We start from the raw sequence: 23,912 nt of genomic DNA, 5'->3' as shown, positions 1-23,912 counted from the left end.
TTTAAACTAAAATTAACCAACGGTACAATAGTATCTCAAGGGAGTTTAGAAAAAGGCAAATTTGCCAGAAAAGATGCTAAGTTTAATTTATGACATGGTGAGTTGAAGATGCTAGCAAAGACATCTAATTGGAGATATCTAGCAGGCATTTGGAGAAGTATGGCTGGAATTCATGATGATGATTATGATAGTGGTGGCAATAGCACTTTTAAGATTTGTAAAGTACTTTACATGTATGTCTTATTAGATCCTCATCAAATCTGTGCAGTAGATGCTATTATCCTCCTTCATTTTATAGATGAGGAAACAAGCATATAAAAGTCAAATGACTTGCCTAGGATCATAGAGTAAGTGTGGCAAGATTTGAACTCAGGTCTTTCTTATTCCAGGCCTAGTGCTCTATCTACGGCACCATCTAACTATCTGATTAGGATTGGATGTAGAAATACAAGAACTAAGAGATTAAAAAAAAAAAAAAAACCTCATGGGTATCAATGAGATCACTAAGGTTGATAATGGGTAGAGAATACAGGATCTAGGATAAAGCCCTGGGTGGTACTCATAAAAAGAAGAGGGCAAATGAATGATAAATGTAGCATGGGTACCTGAGTAAGATTAGTCATTTAGAAGGAAAGAAATCCTGGAAAGAAAAATATCACAAACCCAAGGAAAAATAATTATTTGGGAGGTTATCCTGATAAATAATGTCAGAAACTGCATAAATGTCAAAAGGGATAAAGACAATTAAAGGTTGGTTTTAGCAGTTGAGATCATTGGTGATCTTTGAGATTATGTTTCCAATAGAGTGCTAGAATGAGAATCCATATCGCAAGGGATAGAAAAATAATTGCAGATTGTTCTTTCTAGTAGTTTATCTTTATCAGTACAAGAGCATCTGAATAATTTGAAAGATATGTCAGAATTAAGAGGAGGTTTTAAAGATGAGGGAAATCCTGAATGTTTTTTTATTAACAAGAAAAGAGCCAGTGGATAAGGAGGGATTTTAAAAGAGAAAGAGGATAGAAATGGGGTAGTTATGGAGCAAAGTCCTTTCTCTCTATACCTCCTCTCACTGTATGGCCTTGTAATGGCCATAAATGCTAGTTAACTGAACTAGTTTCTTCATTACTATTATGAGCCTGAGTCTCTCTGCTTCTTTCAACATGTTGTGCCTCTTTCTTGGTGTAAAACCTAAAAGAAGGACCATTTTCTAGGAGGTATGAACCTAGCAGATGATATAAACTTGATGGAAAGTAAGAAGAAGCTTGGACTGTGGCCTCCAAGTGCATTAGTCATAGATGTCAGACTTCATGCTTTCTGATGCTTTGGCTAGGGGGTTCTATGGACTAGTCATATATTTATGATCCAGGCCTTTCTAGTACCCACTAGAGACTCTTCCTCACTATCCCCATTCCGGAGTCATTGTCCGGATATCAGCAATAGAAGATATTGAAGGAATTTGAAAGTTCAAGTCATTTAATTTTTCTGTATCTCAATCTCCTCATCTGTAAAATTAGAGTTGGACTAGGTGACCTCCAAGAAAAGTTTGAGGGGGTGGCTAGGTGGTGCAGTAGATAGAGCACCAGCCTTGAATTCAGGAGGACCCGAGTTCAAATGTGTTCTCAGACACTTAACACTTCCTAGCTGTGTGACCCTGGGCAAGTCACTTAACCCCAGCCTCAGGAAAAAAAAAAGAAAAGAAAACAAAAGTTAGAAATGAAGAGATTGTAAGCCTTGGAAAGGAGGACATCTGAGACTGAAACAGTCATTGACAACAGTTCATTTTTATGTATTACTTTAATGTGTTTATCCACTCAACCTTCCCTAGTAGATAAGTGGTCAAAGAACTTAAACAAATAGTTCTCAAAAGATGAATTGCAAACTAAAGTAACTACATGAAAGGGTGCTTCAAGTCACTAATAAGAGAAATACAAAACAGCCCTAAAATCTTACCTCAAATCTAGCAAATTGCCCAGGATGACCAAAAAAATAGAATAATTAATGTTTGAAGGAGTTAAGGGAAATAGGCACGCTAGTACATTTTTGATAGAGCTTCAAAGTAGTATTGCCATTTTGGAAAACACTATGAAAGTATACCAGTTAAAGTAACTAAAATATCCATACTCTTTGACCCAAAGATTTCACAGCTTGGCAGCATCCCAAGGAAGTTATTGTTAAGAAGAAGAAAGTTTCCATATGCTCCAAAATATTTTTATCAATATTTTTTGGTGGTAGCAAAGAACTGGAAATGAAGGAGATGCTTATAAATTGGGAAAAGATTAAATAAATTGTGGCATACTGATATAATCGAATATGTCTTTATTCCATAAGAAATCTCAAATACAATGCTTATGAGAATTATGACAAAATTTAAAGGAATTTATATAATAAAAGTCAGTAGAGCCAGGGGAAAACATCTGCCAAATGTAAATGTAAAGAAAACAATCACAAAATAGTAGAAAATGAATGTTAACAAAATTACAAAGAACAAGCATGGACACTAGAAGAGATTTGAGAAAATGTCTCCCTACCCCTACATGCACATGCACACACACACACACACACACACACACACACACACACACACACACACACACACAGAATTGCTTTGCAGAAGTTAGGTTCTAACAGGGTGGAATATTAAAACATTTTCAGATTTTTTCCCTCAATAGAATTTTATTTTTCCAAATACATATAAAAACAGTTTTTTCAACATTCATTTTTATAAGATTTTGTATTCCAAATATTTTTCCCTCCCTTAGTTCCCCCTTCCCTAAGACAACAAATGATCTGATATGTTATATATATATATATACACACACACACAATACTTTAGCACAGTCATCCTCAAACTTTTTAAATAGGGAGCCAGTTCACTGTCCCTCAGACTGTGGGAGGGCCGGACTATAGTAAAAACAAAAACTCACACTGTCTCCGCCCCTCAGCCCATTTGCTGGAACCCTGCAGGCCGAATAAACGTCCTCAGTGGCTGCATCTGGCCCACTGGCTGTAGTTTGAGAACCCTTGCCTTAGTACATTAACATATTTGTCATGTTTTGCAAGAAAAAGCAGAGCAAAAGGTAAAAAAATTGAGAAAGAAAAAGACAAGAAAAGAAACCAAAAAAGAGCGGGAGGGTAAAAATACTGTGCTTCAATTTACATTCAGTCTCCAAAGTTCTCCCTTTGGATGTGCATTTTCTATCCCAAATCTATTGGAATTGCCTCATCTCACTGTATTGCTTGGAAAGAGCTAAATCTATCATAGTTGATCGATCATCTATTAAAATATACAACGTTCTCCTGGTTCTACTACTTCACTCAACATCAGTTCATGTAATATTTTCAGATTTTTTTCAATGTATTGGTTAGTTTTTAATGCTTATTTTCCTCTTCCTCTTTTTTCTTTAAAAACATTCTTTGGGGGCAGCTAGATGGCATAATGGGTAGCACCAGCTCTGAAGTCAGGAGGACCTGAATTCAAGTGTGACCTCAGTTACTTCCTAGTTTTGTGACCTTGGGCAAGTCACTTAAACCCAATTGCCTCCTCAAAAAAAAAAGAAAAGAAAAGAAAAGAAACATTCTTTGGTACTATGAGGAGGTAAGGGAGAGAGAAATATGGGGTAGGGATGGAAAATAGGCAACATAAGAACAAAATATGTCAAGGGAAAAGTTATTTTTAGGTCATTATTCTCACTTTATAAAGCAGGAAAAAAATTAGGTTCTGAAAGTTTAAGTAATTCTAAATATGACAAAGCCAGGAATTTAACCTAGGTCTCATTCTCAGTCTAGTATTCTTTCCACTAAACCAAACTTTATCAATTTCTACTATTTTCTCAAAGTTGATTTCTTGCTGGAAAACAATTTCCAGATAGTTTACAAGCAGTTCAAGCATTACACATTGCAGCCCTTTTATATGTTAGGTTAGAGGTAAAAGGATCAATTAGAGTAAAGTTAGAACATTTCAACCACAGGACAAATTTTGAAGATTTTCTTTGAACTTATGGGTAAAAATGTTTGCCTAAGGTTTACAAAATCCCATAAAAATGCTACTTTAATATTATGACTTGGAAATTCTCCCAAAGGGCCCAGAGCAGTATTTTGTTACTAGACCATTAAATTATAGCATTTCTACAATAAATACATCATGGAAACGTCAAAACAAGTTTTCCGTTTACTGTAATGTAACTCCTTCCTCACATCATCCTTATGTTGTTCTATTTGAAGCAGAGGTCATGTAACTTTCTGCACAATTGTGACATTTTGAAAGCCTGTTTTTAAAAGGGTAGAAGTTGCCTGAAGATCTGTGTCCCATTTTATGCGAATGTGCCTGTTACATTTTATGTAAGCTATTTTCTTGAAGAAATTATTATAACTGAAACTGACCTCATGTTCCATCTTCTTGAAATAAGTATTGACTGTGACATTCCACCCAACTACACCCTCCCCACATATATTTCCCCCCAAAATCAAAGCAAACATTTATTTGACAATTCATTTATTAGAATGGGATGAAGCCTTATCTTACATCTTTAGTTACGTTTTTCAACCCTGAATATAGCTTTGAATGAACCCTTCTATATATAAGATTATAAATTTTATACTTTGGCGTCCTACTTTGGTAAAAAGGTACGAATTAAGGAATTAGACTAGATAATCCTAAATATCCTTTCCAACTTTAAAAAAAAAAAAAAAAGTAAATATGGTATGGTAGGATGTACATTGGACTCTGAAAGTCAGCCTACCTGGCTTCTTAAGTGCGACTAGTTTGTGAGACCATGGACTAATTAATCTATCCTCTTTCTGTCTCACTTTCCTCATCTCTTAACAATAAGGGTTTAGACTAAATTATATCCAAGATCTCTTCTAGTTTTATCTTCCTGTGCTCAGTGTTTTTATATTCTGTGTTCTGAGTATCCCTCTAACATTCCATCTCTAATTTTTTTGTTGTTATTGTTCTAAGAGCCTTTTTGGCTCCATCATTCACTGCTTAATTCTCTCTTCTAAAGAACCTTCTCTTCGTTGTTCTAAAGTCCTTTCCAGCTTCTAATATTTTATTATTTTGAGGGCCCTTCTAACTCAATATTTTTGGCAGTGAATTTTATGAGAAGGAAACAATTTTAATAGGCCTTCACCAAAGTAGTATATCAATAATGGGAAATATCTTGTGAGAAGTGATAGGAAAGATATTTTTTAGTCAGGGAACCATTCCCTATACCTTTCAAATTAAGCATATAAGCAGCCACTTTCTGCTCCTATCTTAAGACTAGTTCATCTCAAAAAGTAAATAAGTGAAATACTGAAATGAGGCAAAGACAAGTATAGTGGGCCTGTGGAATACTTGAAAACCCCAAAACAAAAGCTGAAATTCTGGGGCTTCTGGGAAACATCAGCAGCCCAGAGTTGGCACAGGGCAATAAGTAAAGGGTTGCAGGTTCTTGTTTGAAACCCAGGTGTCAGACACCTGATGGGCCAAGAGGTCACTATATGGAATTTTAAGTCAGGCTAAGGAGCGTGCCAAATGAGGCATTGCTCAAAGAGGAAAGCAAATGACTAATGTACATCAACATAATATCTGTTTTTAATGAAATTAATCCATAAGATATTATTGTTCTGTAAGAAATGACCAGCAGGATGAATACAAAGAGGCTTAGAGAGACTTACATTAACTGATGCTGAGTGAAATGAGCAGAACTAGGGGATCATTATACACTTCAACAATGATACTGTATGAGGATGTATTCTGATGGAAGTGGATATCTTCAACATAGAGAAGAGCTAATCCAATTCCAATTGATCAATGATGGACAGAATCAGCTAGACCCAGAGAAGGAACACTGAGAAATGAGTGTAAGCTGTTAGCATTTTTTGTTTTTCTCCCCAGGTTATTTTTACCTTCTCAATCCAATTCTTCCTCTGCAACAACAACAACAACCACCAAATTCGGTTCTACACATATATATTGTACCTAGAATATATTATAATATATTTAATATGTATGGGAATGCCTGCCATCAAGGGGAGGGGGTGGAGGGAAGGAGAAGAAAATTCGGAACAAAAGGGAGTACAAGGGATAAAAAAAAATTACCTATGCATATTTACTGTGAAAAAATATTATAATTATTAAATTAATTTTTAAAAAATTCAAAAAATATATTATGAAAGATCTAAAAAAAAAAAAAAAAAAAAAACCAACCTGGAAATGGGCTTGATAAAATGGGCTGACAATTCCTGCTCATTTGCTGAAATATAGCAAAATTTGTATAAACATATTTTGAATGGTCTTAAAATGCAATAGATGAGAGGCTATTGGTTTCTAATGTTAGCTTCTCTTTGTAAATAAATATTTTTAAAAACATTTTCAATTTTCTCTCTCCTTTATAGGTATACAGATAGTAAAGTAATTAGGATGTTTTCTTCATTCTCATTTTCAGTGTTTAGATAAGAACAATTTTTTAAGACCTGCTTTCAAATTCAAAATGGAGTATCTATTATATCCTTTCAAAAGGGCTTTGTCTTAATCATCTTGTCTCAAATAAGGAGCTGATTTATAGAATTGACTCCTGATGAATAATTATTCATCTACCACAATTAAACTCAGAAATATTTTGATATAGCATAAAAATTTTGGTATTAAATGGGATAAATATCTCATCCCCACTTTCTACAAGAAGCCTTTCTAAGTCTCCCTTAATTCTAGTGTCTTTGTTGATTATCTCCAATTTATCTTATCTTATTTGTATGCAATTGTGTATATGTTGTGCCCCTCATTAAACTGTGAGCAGGGACTGGTGTTTTTTTTTTTTTTTTTCTTTTTTTTTGTATCCCCAGTACTGGTATATCATAATAAATGTTTGTTGACTGACTGACAAAAAGAAAAAAAAGAAAAGAAAAAGAAAAGAAAAATAATTAATCCATAAGATAGATTGACTACAGATGTCGGGATATGTGACAGCATTGCTTGAAGATGAATTGATTGAGAAGGAATGATAAGATGTATCTTTTCACCTCGTTCTGTTTATTAACATTTTAAACTTCTCATTTGGCTAATACTAGAAGCACTGAAAATTAAGAAGAATTTTTCTCTATGAGAGCTGAACAAACTTTGAAATAGGTGTGCTTCTTTTGTTGAAGCCCGAGGAAAACCTGGGGATATAGTATCTAGAGCATGAAGAACCAAGAGTTAAGGATATCTGGGGTCCATGTTGACACCAATTCAGTCTATGACCTTGAATGAATCATTTTCTCTCTGGGTTTCAATTTGCTTAATTGTTAAAGGAGGGAGGTGATACTTTCCACCTCTGACATTCTGTGCTTTAAGACACTTTCAGCTGTAAAATTCTTTCTTCCTTCTATGTTCCATAGCTTCTTATAGCTCTTTTCCATTGTATTTTAAGGACCTCTTCATTCTGATGTTCTATAACTTGATCCCTAAGAACTTGGCTTTAAGATACTTTTATTTAGGAAAAAAATGAGTGAAAGCAATCATAAAAATTACAGGATGGCAAATTTAGAATTGAAAGGGACCTTAGAGGTTGCTTAGTCCCATGTAATCACTTTACAAATATGGGAGAAGCCTGCAGAGGCTAAGTGACTTGCCCACAATCACTAAGATGGAAAAAGTGAGGAGATTAATTTAGTATGTGCATGCTGTATACTGGGAATGAGCTGAGAATTAAACTAATGTGTGTGAAACATTGTCAGTTAAAGAGTAATATCCCATTATAGAAGAACTACATACATTGAAGGAAAATGTTCTGTGTTCTTCAATTTCTTTTCAAGTAACCGACTTCCCCACGAATATATTCTCTATCTTTACACTTCTCTTTAGGCTGTTCTCTAAACATAGAATACTCTCCTGCTCTATCCCCTAGTCTTTCTACTCATCCTATCACCACTTACTCTCTCCACTCTACAGAGGTTATAACTCAGGTGCCACATCTTGTATGATTCCTTCATGGTCATTCCAGTTAGAAGAAATCTCTTCTATAATAAAACCTAGTTCATATCTCTCAGGCTTCATCATATGCTATTTTGTATTTTGGTTCTTTATGCCCAAGTCTTGTTGTCCCTCTTAAGACCCCAAGCACCTTCAGAGTAGAAATTGAGTCTTATTCATCTATATTTCTCTCTCGCCCACTCCAAACTAGTACATATAGTAGGCATCTAATAAATATTGCTTGAATTAATCATGTATGGCAGGGTTTTTTTAAAACTGTTTTAAGGGAAAAAAAACCTCTATTTTTGAGGGTTTTAGTGATGCCTTATCCTTACCCCACCCCAGCTGATATCACAGAAAGGACTCTCCCCTCTCTGTTGGTCCACACTTCACTTTTAGATATCAGGCTGTGAAGAATACTCAAGTCAGTCATGCTCTTTTGGGTGTCTCTTCCCTTATTCAGGCTTGTCAGTTATTCTTTTCATTTTTAAGCTTTCCTTCCTCCTTTCTCTTTTGTGTCTTCCAGGACCTCAATATCGCCTGGAGAAGCAGAGTGAGCCCAACGTCCCTGTGGATTTAGAATGCACTCTGGAGAGCCAGAGCACTTTGGAGTTCTGCCTTGTGCGAGAGAACAGTATGTCTGCCTTTTTTCATCTTGCTCTGTAGATTGTCCAAGTGCCCAGAAGTTATACTTTCTGGAACAAGTACTCTGCTGGCTGGGCATAGGGATTTGGAAGGCACTTTGTTCCTTACAGCAAAAGTTGTCAGCAGGAGCCAAAACTATATTCCAAAGTGAAATGATTGATTCCCTACCTTTTGGTAAAAAAAAAAAAAAAAAAAAAAAAGCTATATACGGTTTATAGCTTCATGATTAATCTTTTTTGTTAAACTGTATACTGGCAAAGTTATGATCAACCCTGAACATAGTTTGAAAATATAGTGCCTTTTCCGAAACCCACAATATTTAGTGGACAAAGTGAATGGTATCTAATACATTTTATGCTGTCAATATCACTTTACAACGCACCGAACATTTTTGAAACTTTTTTGAAGTATTAACCATGTATGATTTCTAAAATAGGAGAGAGGGGAACTGTTTTTAGCCTAGTGATTATTTTTAAGGAAATTTTTTAAAAATCTTAAATGATTTCTTTTGTTCTCTTACTAATAAGCCTCTAAATCAAACTTTGAAAAATAGAATCTTAGCCTTAGGGGAGGAAAAGAGAAAAATATAGAAAGACAGAGAGAAAAAATATGCATCTTCTAATAGGAGCTTGTCTGGCCTCCCCTTGAACACTTTCAATAATAGAGTGCTCATTGTTCTGCTCTCCTACTACTGCTAAAATAAAGCCTGTTCTATTGTTGAACAATTCAGTTATATTAAAAAGGCTTTTATATTGAGCTGAAATCTGTGTCTTAACTTACACCTATTGATTCTAGTTCTTACTTCATAAGATACATAGAAAAAAAGTGTAAGGTGAAATGTTCTAGATTGCTCAGAAGTATGCTCTTGAACAAGCCACTTACATCTTCTATTTGAACCTCAAGAAACTGAGGGGACTAGTTTAGATCAGGGTACTTGACCTTTTGTGTGTCAGAAACCCTTTCTGCATCTGGTAAAAAAGTCCCCTTCTCAGAATATTATTCTGATATTTACAGAAAATGGTAATCAGTTAAAGATTACAAAAAAATAAAGATGTAGTTTGATTTGATTTAAATTTTGTTTTCTCCATCCAGCTTCATGGACCTCTGAACTCTATCCACATGGAAGTCTTTGAATCCCAAATTAAGACTCACTGTCCTAGAGGATCTTTATTGTCTCATAAAGCTGTGTTATTCAATGTTGTGCACCTCAAAGTCTTTTCCAGTTCCAATATTGTATGTTCTAATCGTTTTCTACCTTTAACATACTGTCCTGTATATTAAGGTCTCTTCCAACTGTACTACATTCAATATGGATCATTTGTGATCTGTATGCTAGGGTAGCAGAAAGTTAAAAAAAATTAAATCTGTTCTTACTGGATCATAAAAGATCATCTGATCCCAACCTCTAATTTTATAGATGAAGAAACTGAAACCCAGAATAAAAGCAAAGGTCATCAAAGCCTTGCCTAAGGTCAAGTAGATAGTAAATAGTGGAGTTAAAATTGAAATACTTGTCCTCTGACTTCTGATCCAGAGCTCTCTTCATTCCTGTTACATCAAAATTTTTTAAGAAGTGTTGGTTAAAACTTTTATATTTTATTCTGTTTTTGTTATTCTTCACTACTTCAAAACATCCATTATTTCAGAGATACAGATACATGTTACAACCCTTAATAGAGAGAAAAAAAAAAAAAAAAAAAAAAAAACATATCCTGATGACCAAACCTTTACCAGCGAATTTCTGCAAGACTTAGGTTGGTCCTTGAACCACAGCATCTCTAGATCTAAACTCAAAATTTTCTACTTAGGAAGACCAGACAATTTGAAATCACCTCCAGAGCCTCAGAAAGGTCTCTCAGAGAATTTTTTCTTCCAAGAATCACCAATTACAGAATGGTAAATGATGATGTGAGTTTCACAAAATATTATGGTTTAGGTGGCTCAAGGGTTGTGTAATTGTCATGATAATTTTTTAAGGATCATAACATAGTGTCATTTGCAAATAGAGTTTAAAAATTATAAATAGCTCTGCCTAGGAACTGAGATTTAGGATTTTTGTCTAGGTTTTGGCCTGTTAAAGGAGAAAAAAGCTAACAACCTTGAGCTTTCCAACTTGAATTCCTTTCTGCTAATATATACTTCCGACATTTGTCTGCTAGAATATGACCAGTATAAAACTTGAAAATATCAATTAAAAGAGCATTTGAAGTCCAAAGAGGAGTTTCCTCTTGGTTCTAATCCTTACTTCTAATCAGGTGAATTTTTATGTTGTCTTCTAGAAAAGAGAAATATTTTCTGAAGACTTCTGTAATTAATTATCTTCTTATAAGTCCCAGGCACTTATTCAATTTGACCAAAACTTCCAGCCTGCTGCAATTACTATCTGATACCCATCTCATTCCGCCATGTGCACTCATTGGATTCCACTCTACTGGATACTCTTCCCTCTCCCCCACCCCCAGGGCTGAAGGTGTGTTCAGGGAAGATTAGCCCCATGCTGAGCCCATTACAGGGTTGCTTTCCACCCTATCCACCTAACTCTCACCCTGGGCTCCTAGAAGCTGTGTAAGCATGCACAGTGGCCACACCTTGGATAAACTATTTCTTTTTGATCCTTTTTGAGAACAAAGGACAATAACCAATCAGTCCTCTCCCAATTCCTGTGCCATCTACTTTTCATGTGTTTATGGTCTTTCCCCATTAGAAATTGTAAGCTCCTTGAGATCAAGAATTGTCTTTTTCTTTTAAGTATCTCCCAAGCTTAGCACTATATCTGACTTGTAAGTAAATAATGAATGTGTATTGTATAGTAACAGATACTGAGTATAAATGTTATATGGTATTCTGGGTTAGAAAATTACAAGCTCAATATTATAAAAGATGTCCTGTTTTAGCTGAATCTAAGCCACAGCTCTTTGCTTGGCTTTGTATCTTGCTATCACATGCTACTTTATATCATACTTATTTCTGTATGATCCTATCTCTACTATTTGTTATAAAGGCCTTATGGTCCTAGAGAATAGAAATTGCCCTCTCAGCTTTATTTCTTCTAGACCAGGCATAAGACAATGCATGGTAGGCAGTTAAAATATTTATTGAATTGAATTATTTCTGTGACTACAACAAAGTTCCCAGAAATTCATCTCTTAGGTTAAGAGATCCTCCAAGGAAATTACTCCCAAAAGGTGATCTAGTTATTATCTTTTCTAAATAGAAGCTGCTTAGAAATAATAAGAAAGCTACAGTACAGTGGTTATTTCACTTTGCTTTTCCTAAGAACACAGTCACTTTATAGTCTGAAGTAATCCTGTCACTGGCTGGAACATGTCCTTGGGGAAGTCACTTAGCCTCTCCAGATCTCAGTTTGTGTATTAAATAATTTTAAATAAGAGAGTTGGATGAAAAAATCTTTAGTATTTCCTCCAATTCTGAAATATTATATAATAGTATATGTTCTCAGGCCTTTTCCAGATCTAATATCCTGCTTTAAGGTCTGTCTTTTTTGCTTTAATATAAGTGTAGGTCCATTGCAGTTCTTAATTCTATGATTCTAAAGCTTAGAATGATTTGAACATCATCACAGGCCTTTAGACAAAGGCCTTAGAAAACCAAAGGGATTTTGAACGTAATAATTTTTTTTTAAGTTGAATTGAACTCACTATTTTAGAGGTAGAAAAACTTAAAAATGGTAATTTTCCTTTCAGTGATCTATCTGGGAGAGAAAATTAGGTTCTTTCATTGGCTTAATGACTTAGTGAAATATCAAGTTCAAGCTGAATATTTGAATATTCAAAACAAGGAAAATTCCCCCAAAAGGATGGTAAATAGTACCTATTTTTGATGAACCCATATATAAATGTGGCTGATAAAAAACAAACCAAGACTGAAATAGTCCAGATGAATTTGAAACTGTAGTTTGTGGATAGGTATAAAAATGTGTGTTTATTTGTATGGATTTGTTTTTTCACAGATTTACAAGACTTTAGATCAAGAAGGAATGTTAGCAATAAGAGTATTAAATTTTAAGTCAGAAAACAGGGATTGAAATCCAAATCGCATCCCTTGAAAACTTTGGGGCCCTAGACTGCTATGTAATAGACACCAATCTGGAATAAAAAGATCTGGTTTCAGATTCAACTGTCACTTATTAGTTTTCTAGTGTCACAGTTTTTTGTTTTTTATTTTTTTACTTCTGTAGGGTTGTTTGCTTAATTCTAAAAAGAGAGAATTGGTATAGATATTCTCAAAAGCCCCTCCAACTCCAGATCTTTTATCATTCACTTTCTTTTCTTATATAAAATGGAGATAATTTTTCTATGTCTCCCAAGAGCTTTATGAACACACTATATTAATGTGACAATAACCTCACTTTCTAGGTAAAGACTAAGAGTTGTAGTGTCTGACCCCAGATCATCACAAAGCTTCTTAAGTCTTTAAATATAACTTGTCTGATGAAGTACTCCTCGAAGATTCAGAAGGTTTAAGATTGATGGTTCAAAACTGAGAAAGAATGCAAAATTTTTATAGAGAATGTCACTTGTTCATATATCTTTGTTTAATTTTATTGTTAAATAGACAAGGGAAAGAGGAAAAGGCAGCTATTGGAAAAAGAAAGGAATGCTTATTTTTTTCCAACAGTTTCTGCTAATTTTCCAGATACTCTTTATGATCCTGACTCATAATGAGTGGATTTCTCCTTTTTTTAGATACTTAATACCAACAAAGGAGACTTCACCCTAGGGGTTAGTTAGGACTGGGGAAGCTCTGCCCTACTCAAAGATTATTAGCCTCTTTCAACATGAACTGTAGCACTTTAAATATAAAAGCTCCTTTTAGCTTTAAATGTCATTTTGTGGCTCCTCAATAGGATTATTTTAGACAGAAGGAAACGATATGATATATAAGATTTGTTTATGAATAGAATTGTAAGTCTGTGAAAAAGTAAATGATTTCAGGCCCTGCCACTTATAAGATCATAGGATTTAGTGCACAAAAGACCTTAGAGACCATCTAGGCCAGCTTCTTCATTTTACAGAAGGGAAAACTACCTACCCTGACTTTATGGCTATAGAGCAATAATTTCAGTGCTTTGAGCCTCTATTTCCTCATCTGTTAAGTGAAGATAATAGTAATGTACCACCTCACAGGATTATAATAAGACAGATGCCATGCAAATTTTCAAGCATTGTAGAAATGTGAGTTGTTATTGGTAGGAAAGCAGTTTGTAAATCCTAAAGCCCTATCAAAATAGGAGGTCTAGTTGTGCTTTTTAAGTTGATGGCAGCATGGTCCTCAAAGCCAGGAAGACCTTGGTTCAAATAAGCAACAAACATAATAAATTTCTTAGAGGATGCCAACCTATATAAGTAGATAAAGTTTCCTCCACTTGGAGTTTGTAATACCAATGAAACATTAGATCTGATCTCTATCCCTATCCTATCAGCATATTGCCATATTCATACTAAAATATTTCAAAAGATCCTAGATATCACAGGTGTGAATGCTCCTCCTGCAAAGCACCTGTGCCTATGGAAATTAATTTTCTCAAGAACTCAATTTTCTCATTTTAAAAATGAATTTTGACCAGATGATTTCTGAAATCTCTTAACTGTTACAAATTTTATCAATGTTAGAATGTAGAATGTAGAGCCAGATAAGGCTTATCAGCATAACATATAAAAACATTGAATAAAGCTGGAAAGGACTTTAAAAAAATATAACTTAAAATATCAAAATTGGAAGTGAATTCTAGATCCCTCCCCCATTTTTACAGTTAAGGGGTCCCAGACCCCTTAACTGTAATTTGCTTTGCTCTGAATCTCCAACTTAAGTGGTTGAGCCATATTCAAAACGCAGTCTCCTGACTCCATAGTTTACTATCCTTGAGGTATTTCCATGTTTCAGGCTATAGTTTCCTCATTCCTGAGATGAGATATTTATTATACCTGTACTCCCTGTATTACAGTTATTCCATTTTCCCCACCATATTATTTTTATTTCAAGAGAGGAAAGAGATGTCTGTACACATAATCTTCTCTTTTGCCAGGGAAGAGAACTACATGTATCTTGCATGTATCTGTTTCTCCCATAAACAATGACCCTTAACAGTGGGCTAGGCATTTAGATACCTTGAGGTCACTTTCCCTCCTTGCAACTGATGTTGACACCATTTACCTTATTATTGTACCAGTAATTGAGAGGAGGGCAGTTGTAAAAAAGCAAACTGGAAATGTGAGTTCTGACTTTTATTAATAATTAATTTTATTATTAATATGAAAGTGTGTGTGTCTGCCATTAACAATTTCTTGGTGTGGAAATGACTTTTGCTTTTCAAAGGTTCTGCCAGTGAAGCTGGCAAATACTACTAAATCCAACATTCTTTGTGCTATGCTACCTCCCATTCATGACCCCTATTTTCTCCCCTTCACCTTTCTTCATCTTGCTCAGATTTGCAGAAGTCCCCATAGATATTGATAAATCACAAGATCATTGAAACTGGCCATATCTGATGCAAATGACCAGGTCTCTCTGGAGCCTTCCTGCCCAACTTAGATTCTACCTTTTCTCTAAATCTCGCCTACTTCTGACATGAAAGACATTTTTTTCTTTCTTAAACTTCTATTTAAAAGCATGAACTTTAGTCCTCTCTTTCACTCACCTTGCTCTTCTTGGGCCATAGTTATTTTTATTTACATATTTCCTTTCATTAGATTACAAACACCCTGGAGCAGAGTCTATGTCCTGTCTGTCTTTATATCTTCAACTTGAGGCATTTAATAAATGTTTACCAAATGAATACTGAGCTTTACTCTCACCTCCTTTCTCAACAAGAGCCTGTTCTGTGCTGTCTAGAGTGAGAAGTTCCAAAATGCTTAAGGCTAATTAGTTTCATTTTTCTCTATCCCTTCCTGGAAAGTTCCCCTTTCTCATTTTATCATTAGGTAGTAATTAGTATTCAAGGGAAATTGGTCTTAATATATTAAAATTGGTTAAGTGCATTTAAACCTGTATCACAGCCAATGTCTTATTGGAAAATGTAATTGGGGACTCTGTGTATGTAATTAATTGAATTACAATTAAGAACTTTCATTAAGCAGTACACTAGTACATTAAAGCAGTAAGGAAACATGTTTGCAGTACCACTGCCCGTGCCTTTGGTTTGAGTGAGGGCATAGAGATTAGCTGCTTATATGTGATTTCTTATCATCTACCACTAGCTAATAATTTGGGTATGTATTAGGTATGTTTGTGTGTAAACTAGAACTGAACAAACTTCAGATGCCAGGTCAACATTGTGCCAAAGCAATTTCCCAGTTTCACCAAGTATTTTTGAGAAGGAAAGGTTGATAAAAGGAAAGGGATCATAAGATTTAACACTAGAAGGGACCCAAGGATTCAGCTTGTTCGGCTCCTTTTTATGGTTGAAGAAACTCAAGCCCAGAGCAGGATAATATTCTCCCTCATGGTCATAGAAGTTCCATGCTTAATAGAGCAAAAGTTTGAAGCAAGGGCCTTTGATTGTAAATCCAGTGCTCTTTTCACAGGGCTTTAGCTCAGTTCAGGCAGTCTTCTGGCTAAATGTGGCCACCATTTCTTAATTATTCAGTCAGAAGCTGGTATTATGTGCCTGCTCTATGCATAGTATCATGCTTGCTGCTGGCAATACAGAATCAAATATTTTTTAAAAAGTCATTATCTGTGAGGAATTTGCATTCTATTATGTATGACTATAAATTTTTTACAAAAGAAATACCAGATATATTTTGTGGGAATGGTACTTGTGGCTGAACAGATCAGGAAGAGCTTCATATATCAGGGACACTTGAGTTGAGCTTTGAAGAAAAGAAGGCATTCTAAGAAGTGGAGGAGAGGAAAGAGGTCATTCCAGGCAAAGAGAACAGCTAGTAAGTGCAAAAGCATGGAGATTAGAGCTGAAGTGTCATATGTGAGGGAGGGACAGAAAACAGACCAATCTGTCCAGACTGAGGATTGCAGGAAGGAGAATATAATATCTAACACAAATGAAAATTTTGGTTGGAGTCAGCTTGTAAAAGACTTTTTTAAAAAAAGCTTTTTATTTTCAAAACATTTGCATGGATAATTTTTCAATGTTAACCGTTGCATAGCCTTGTGTTCCAATTTTCCCCTCCTTCCCCTAGATGGCAAGCAATCCAATATCTGTTATATATCTTAAATATATGTTAAATCCAATATATGTAAACATATTTATACAATTATCTTGTTACTCTAGAAAAATCAGATCAAAAAGGAAACAAAATGAAAAGAAAATGCAAGCGAACAACAACAAAAAGAATGAGAATGCTATTTTGTGATCCACACTCAGTTCCCACAGTCCTTTCTCTGGGTGCAGATGGCTCTCTTCATCACAAGATCATTGAAATTGATTTCAATCATCTCATTGTTGGAAAGAGTCACGTCCATCAGAATTGATTATTGTATAATATTGTTGTTGCCATGTACAATGATCTCCTGATTCTGTTCATTTTCATTTAGCATCAGTTCATGTAAATCTCTCCAGGCTTCTCTAAAATTATCTTGTTGATTGGTGAACAACTTTTAAAAAGTAAACAGTTTATATTTCACACCAGAGTAAATAGAAAATGCTTTAGAAAAATTAACTGTGTAGAGGATGTATTGAAATAGGGAGAGATGTGAACCTGGGACATCATTTCAGAAGCAATAACATTCGTCCAGACTGAGGCTTGGGGAAAGTCTATACCAAGGAGTTGACATCTGAATTGAAAAAGGAAGTGACATGTTGATGGTGATGAGATCTACAATGGTACCCTGTGAGTAGAGAGAATGGAATGAAAGGAAATGTACTTGTTCGGTTAATGTCAAAGTTTCATATCTTTTGAACAATTAAAGAAGTTAAAATAAATTTTTTGGCATTTTAAACCTTTCACTTTAGCCTTAGAATTTAATAAAATAATAGAACCTCAAAGTCAGAGTAGATCTACATGGTCATCTAGTCTTCCTTTACAACATCTCATATTCCTCTCCTTCTCTCTACTCACCCTGTTACCACCTTTGTTTAGGCCCTCATTACTTCCTATCTGTGTATATCTTGTGTTTAAGTACCCAGCAGACATAAGCTCCCTGAGGGCAGTGATTCTCTAATTTTTGTCTTTGTATTGCTAGCACCTAGCACAGTGCTGGTGCATATAGTAGGGGCTTAATAATACTTATTGACTTGAATCTAACCTGTATCTTAACAAGATTCACATCTTGAAGGGCAGCCTCTTCTGAATATCCCTCATAGTAGGAAATGTATTACTACCCAAGGTAGTTCAGCCCATTTTTTAACAACTCTAATTTTTAGGGAGTTTTTCCTTTTTAAATTAATTAATAATAAAAGTCATAACAATTTACTAATTATTCTTATTTTATTATTAATCAAGAAACATTCTGGTATTCAAAGGGAAAAAAGAGAGGCTTATATATGAAATCTTGAACGGTTTTTTAAAAGTATATGTTAAATTTAGCAAAATAGTAACCAAGGTGCCCAGCTTGTCTAACTTTTTAAAAAATCTATTTTCTTCTGTGTATTTTTGTTTTGTTTATTCTCATTTACCCCATACCAAATAGGAGCTTTCCCTTGTAACAGATAAATGTGATCAAGTATAACAACCCATGACTGGTAGACATTTTTCTTAAATCTACCTTCTGGTAACTTCTATTCATTGGTCCTAGATCTGCCTTCTGAAATCAGACTTAAATCCAGTCCCTCATGACTAACATTCCAATATTTGAACCTTCTGTCCTTTAGCAGGAGGCATTGCAGTGTAGTGTAAGGAACGCTGGACTTTTTAGAATCAGGAGATCTGGATTCAAATCATTTCTTACACTTATTATCTAGTTGATTCTAGGTAAGGAGTTTCAGTTTCCATATCTATAAAATGGGATAATAATGCTTACTTAACCTTACCTACCTTATAGTGTTATAAGAAAGGGGTTTTATAAAAATCTTAATGTCCTCCAGAAAGAGAAGTTGTCAATGTGTGGAAAATTTTCTAGCTTTCACCCATGTGCTGCAGTTCTCCAAATTTCCATTCATTTCCGTCTGATAGCCCCATAAAATAAGATTACCCTGATTTATAGAGGGTCTAAAGAATCCCAGTGGAAAGCCCTCCAGCGTAGCCAGCTTCAGCTCCAGTAGTTTAATCAATTAAACACTGACAGGAAGCATTCCTATTCTGATGGTAACATGGCAGGTTCTGGAGAAGGGTGTGTGATCCTGATGGCTGTGGTGAGATTACTGTCACTGAGTGATAGAGTTGTGTGTGTGTATTACAGTCTATCCCCTATTGATTGTTTTTAAGAGACTGGCAAAATTGAACAATGAACAGGGGAAAGTGGTGAATAGAAGGGAAGCTTTGGGCTTATGAGGCTTTCGGGACTTGAAAGGCCTTTGAAAAAACTATGATGGATGTAGAAAAATCAAAGGAGTGAGACCAGTAAGATTTTTCTCAATGGCTACATTTTCCACAGTCTCATTGTGGTATCTGGCGCAGACTGGGGCTCCAGAAGTCCCAGCCAAAATCCTGGCTCAGTTAAATTATTTGGTCAAATCACTCCCCTCTCTGTAATCTAGCTTATTTTTTAAAATAGGAGTAATCATCTTCCACAACAAAACTCAAAGGGTTGTTATGAGGAAAGCATGTGTAAATCATGAAGGCTCGTAGAAATGGGAGCAATTAAGAAATAGAGATTGAATTCAGTTTTGGCTTAATGGAAGAAACACTAAGTTTGGAATTCAAAGTACTTGGATTCAAATCCAGATTGTGTTGCTTAAGTCATTTAACCTCTCTGACACACAACTCTAAAATGAAGGCAGTGGATTATGTGATTCTTTCCAGAGCCCCATCTTATGAAGTGGAGCACACCTTCTAAAAGCACAATCCATTTTATTAAAGATAATTGCTAATGGGAAATAAATAACAAGTCTCTTCACCTGTAGCAAGTCTGTAGCACAGGAGGTATAAAGAAAGTTCATCTTAGAGCCAAAAGAATTAGATTTTAGTCCTAGTTCTGCTTCTTACCAGTTGTGTGACTTCAGAAGAACTCATCCCCCCTCAGGATCTTTGTCTTGAAAATGAGGATGGTAGTCCATGCATACTCATTTCTTCACAAATGTGATGCTTAGAAGTATAAAGCATAAAACAGCAGCACCATTAAGACTGCTGCTATTCATGTTATTATTGTCATTTACTTCTAGCTATGAAATCTTTTACATCTTAATTTTCTTCTTCCTCCAACTTTTCTCATTGTGTTGCCATTCTTTATAAACAACTCAGTGTTTATCAAGCAACTGGGTGTGCAGAGTATTCTATGCTGGGAAGCATACAAAGTTCAAATTCTAGTATCCTGTGATTTAAAAGAGACCTAGAAATCATTTAGTCCAACCTCATTATTTTACAGATGTAGGACTAAAGCTCAGAGAAGGGAAGGGAAGGAAAGAGACCTGCTTCAAGTTATATTTAGATGACTCAGAACTGAAAGCCTGACCAAAGCCCCAGTGAAAAGCCCTCCAAAGTAGCCAGCTTCTTCCTCTTCTGTGGTGTGACTAAGTTCATTCCACTAATGAACTTTAAGATATGACAAAGACCCTGCCCTAAAGGAGCTTATACTCTAAGAAGATACAGACCACAGATAACTATAGGACAGAATATTATATTATAAATATATACATAATAAACAGTATTATGTGAGCTAGTAATTATAATTATGCTAGAAAAACTAATTAGTTGACCATAACTATGTATATGAGACAGATAGAGAGATTTTATTTTTGACATTTATTATCTGGATTGAGCTCCTCAGTAACTCTCTGAGTTGAGTAGATAGAAATCATTAACCTAATGAATATTCTTATAGCTTAATAGATTTATGGTCACACAACTAGTTAGTGTTGGAGACAGATTTTGAAACCTGTTGTCCACAGCAACTAGCAGTATAAGAGAGAGCACCAGACTTTTATGTTTGGAAGATCTGAGTTCAAACCTTGGCTCAAACATTAATTGATTAGATGAGTATCCCTGACCAAATCACCCCTTTGAGGCTGTTTCTTCATATGTGAATAAAGGGTGATGACCTCAATGACTTCCAAGTTCCCTTCCAATTCTCAGTCTGGGTTTGTCTGATTCTTGGACTCTGAATGAATATTCTATCCACTATATCCCTCATCAGAATTCTAAGTCTGCTTCTTTTTCCGTTATAGCACATATTCATTACTTCTAGGGCTTGATTAGGGGATACTTCAGACCCCTTAGTTCTAATCTATTTAGACTGAAATATTTAAAATATTCTTAAACTCACCAAAAATGTGTACAACAGTGCATCCCTAAAATGTTATAATAAAAAGGGTTTGATATAGTGAAATATACAAGATGCTAAGCCATAGCACAGAATATTAACATAACTGTAGGCTTTGACAAAATATATACATACCTGAAGGTATTGTTATTATCTGTCTTGACCTTTAAAAAGTGACTGATTATAAGAAAAGGAAACACATTCTAGATATTTTTTCATTTAATTATTGATAACAACATTAGACTTTACAACTTCTTAATACAAGTGATCATTTCTTCTTAGGAGGAGGAGCTTGGTAAGTCCTTCTTTCTAGTGAAATATTTGAAAATGTGTGAACCATCTTCTCTTCCTTTGTTGCCCCATGGAAATAGCCCTTTCTTCTGGCATCAACTCATTTCTAATTCATGGCTAATGAACTTCATACTTGACTAAACTGGAAAGAAGGGAAAAAGAGAGCAGAAAGAGAAGAGAGGGGCTACACACAGATGCAGCCATCCTCAGAGAAAGGTCCTTAAAGGAAGAACTGGTATGGCTACAAAAAGTTGCAAAAGGAGAGAATGAGCCATTGCCAGACTTTAAAAGAGTAGATAGGCACACTATGAACAAGCGATTTGAACTTATTCCTGTTCTGATGCTGTGAGTTACATGGGAAAAGCGAAGGGAAGATCTGCAAGAGAAGAAAATTGTTTGATTGTCTAGAAATCCCAATTTGTTTCCCCTTGAAAAGAGTCTCTAGTCTTAGGTTGGAAGAATATTTATATAAGGAAGAAGACTCACCAGAGGCAGAAACATTGCTACAGCAATTCTTGAAAGTGTTCAGAGTAGTACAATAAGTTAGTAAAATTCTGGAAGGCATCTGAGAAGAATAGAGACACCAAAGAAGGAAAGGCAATTGTTTTGATTCTTTGGGGGTTTGAATGAAAATATTTTGTGTTTTTTGTTGGATTAATAAATGTCCTATATGTTTTCTTGTTCTTGGCCCTTACCATGAGACCTGAGAGGAGAAGAATATTCTCATTCTCTGTCTCTGTCTCTCTCTCTTTTTTCTCTCTCCTTTCTCCCACTTTTCCCCCCTCTTTCCCTTTCTTTCTCCCTCTCTCCCTTTTTTGCCTCTTCTTCCCTCTCTCCCCTTCCTCCTCTTCTACTTTTCCTGTCTGCCTGCCTCTCTGTCTGCCTGCAGCTTCAGTCCTATACATGAACCCAATTCTTATGTTTCCAAAGGAAATCTTGAATAAAAGCATGTCAGAGATTTATCACAGACTTTTTCAAGATGAGAAAGCTCATGAACTCAAAAGCCTCATCATATATTTGTAAGCACCTATTGTGTTCAGAATATTGTTCCAAGTGCTCAGAAGAGATAAAAAGTTTGAATAAGATTTTTCTCCCTACTTTTTAGAAGATTTCTGTCTAATAAAAAGATGTGACATATACACAAATAGCCATATTCACCAGTATTACATCCATCAGAGAAGGTTCAAGGATGTTGTGTTTCACCTAGGGGGTAGGATGAGGTCATTATCAACATAGAGTTACAAAAAAATGTTGATAGAGGCAACATTTGAAATGGATTTTAAAAATTGGATAGAAATAAAACAAATGATAAGAAAATGGATCTCATTTATAGATTGTCACATGGAACTGCCCAGCAGATTTGCCTGTTTTGAGAAATATTCCTGAAATCTCAAGAGTACACATCATTCCCACTATTTATTTTTTAATTCTAGTATGTATTTAATATCAGTCTTGGGATTCTTCTTCCCTTAGGTCTTGTTGCCCTTATCATAAAAGCAAACAATCCCTTTGCCTGCTCAGGACAGGGCTAAAAAAACTCACTGAAGTATTACTTTAAGCTTAAATCCTCAAATGGCTTATGAATTTACACCAGCAAAGAGTAGAAGGTCAATGTAGGAAGCATTAGTGTGTTGAGCCAGCTCCAACTACATAAGTCTTAAACCAAATTAATATATAGAAATTGACAAGCCTTTTGCTGGGTGCTCCATATCTTTAAGACCTCTACTAAAATCCCATCGTTTCATCTGCCCATTATTAACATTTCAGCAAAATATAAAGTTTTCATTAATCTCCCCCAGCAAATTTAGGACTGAAACTGGCAGTTGTTTCAGCTTTTAGGACTACATTAGCTGGTGTATTAAACAAAATGTGTCATACTTCAGTATCTCCTACAAGAAACTAAATCAATTTCCCCCCATATTTATGCACCACTTTATCTAAAAGCATCTGAATTATCATTTACAGCGAAGATGCTTTATTAGCAGCTGGCACTGAAATTGCTCAGTAAAAAATTATATGTCACGTTATAGTAATTTTTAAATTGGTTTTAATCCAACATCATAAAATTTAAAATCTTGAGTGTGGAGTTGTTTTTCCTTTGTTGTTTCCCCCAGTAACTGGCATATTAGCTTAATGAGATTTTACTTCTTTCTATGTCTAATACCTGCAATATTTAAGAAATAACAATTAGTAAGTAATTTAAGTTTTGCAGCTCAGAGATCAGAATAAAGTTTATTGTAGGTAATTGCATTTCCTCAAAAAAAAAAAAAAAAAAACAACCCCAGATTTAAATAATTTTAAAACATTTAAAGATTTTCATATTTTTGCCAAAATTTCCACATTTAAAATGTCCTAAAATAGAAATTAACCGGCATTTCATCAGTTATGTTTCAGTTAAATCATAGAATTGGGGAAATGAAAAATTATTAAAAACTGTAGGCAATAACAAAGAATGATAGAACATAATATTTAGAAAATAAAATGCTGAAACAGAAAATATTAGAACAGACTGACAATTTTAGAATGCTGAATATTGGAACTGGAAGGGATCTTAAGATCAAGGTCATTGCCATCTGTTCTGTTATTGTTCCATGAAGAGCCACCAGGCCTTAATTTCTAACTTGCTATTGCTACATCTGAAAGACCACCAAACTTACCATGTGCCTATAGCTGCACTATCTATTGGAGTTAGGGCTTCAGAAGA

At 35.0% G+C, this 23,912-nt stretch overlaps 1 protein-coding gene across 10 annotated transcripts in view; it reads left to right on the top strand.

The window, feature by feature from the left end:
- Positions 1-23,912, top strand: part of MAPKAP1 (MAPK associated protein 1) — a 332,422-nt gene that overhangs the window by 252,432 nt on the left and 56,078 nt on the right. For 9 of the 10 annotated variants that reach the window (XM_074293097.1, XM_074293095.1, XM_074293096.1 and 6 more), the window contains one exon: positions 8,463-8,570. The exons of the other annotated variant lie outside the window; for it this stretch is intronic. In XM_074293097.1, the coding sequence (XP_074149198.1) occupies positions 8,463-8,570 (108 nt within the window). The remainder of the gene's footprint in view (positions 1-8,462; positions 8,571-23,912) is intronic. 10 annotated transcript variants of the gene reach the window in all.

The sequence above is a fragment of the Sminthopsis crassicaudata genome, chromosome 2 (assembly GCF_048593235.1).
Source record: "Sminthopsis crassicaudata isolate SCR6 chromosome 2, ASM4859323v1, whole genome shotgun sequence".
Classification (NCBI taxonomy): Eukaryota; Metazoa; Chordata; class Mammalia; order Dasyuromorphia; family Dasyuridae; genus Sminthopsis; species Sminthopsis crassicaudata.
The sequence above is the reverse complement of the archived record's forward strand: the minus strand, read 5'-3'. Positions and strand labels throughout refer to the sequence as shown.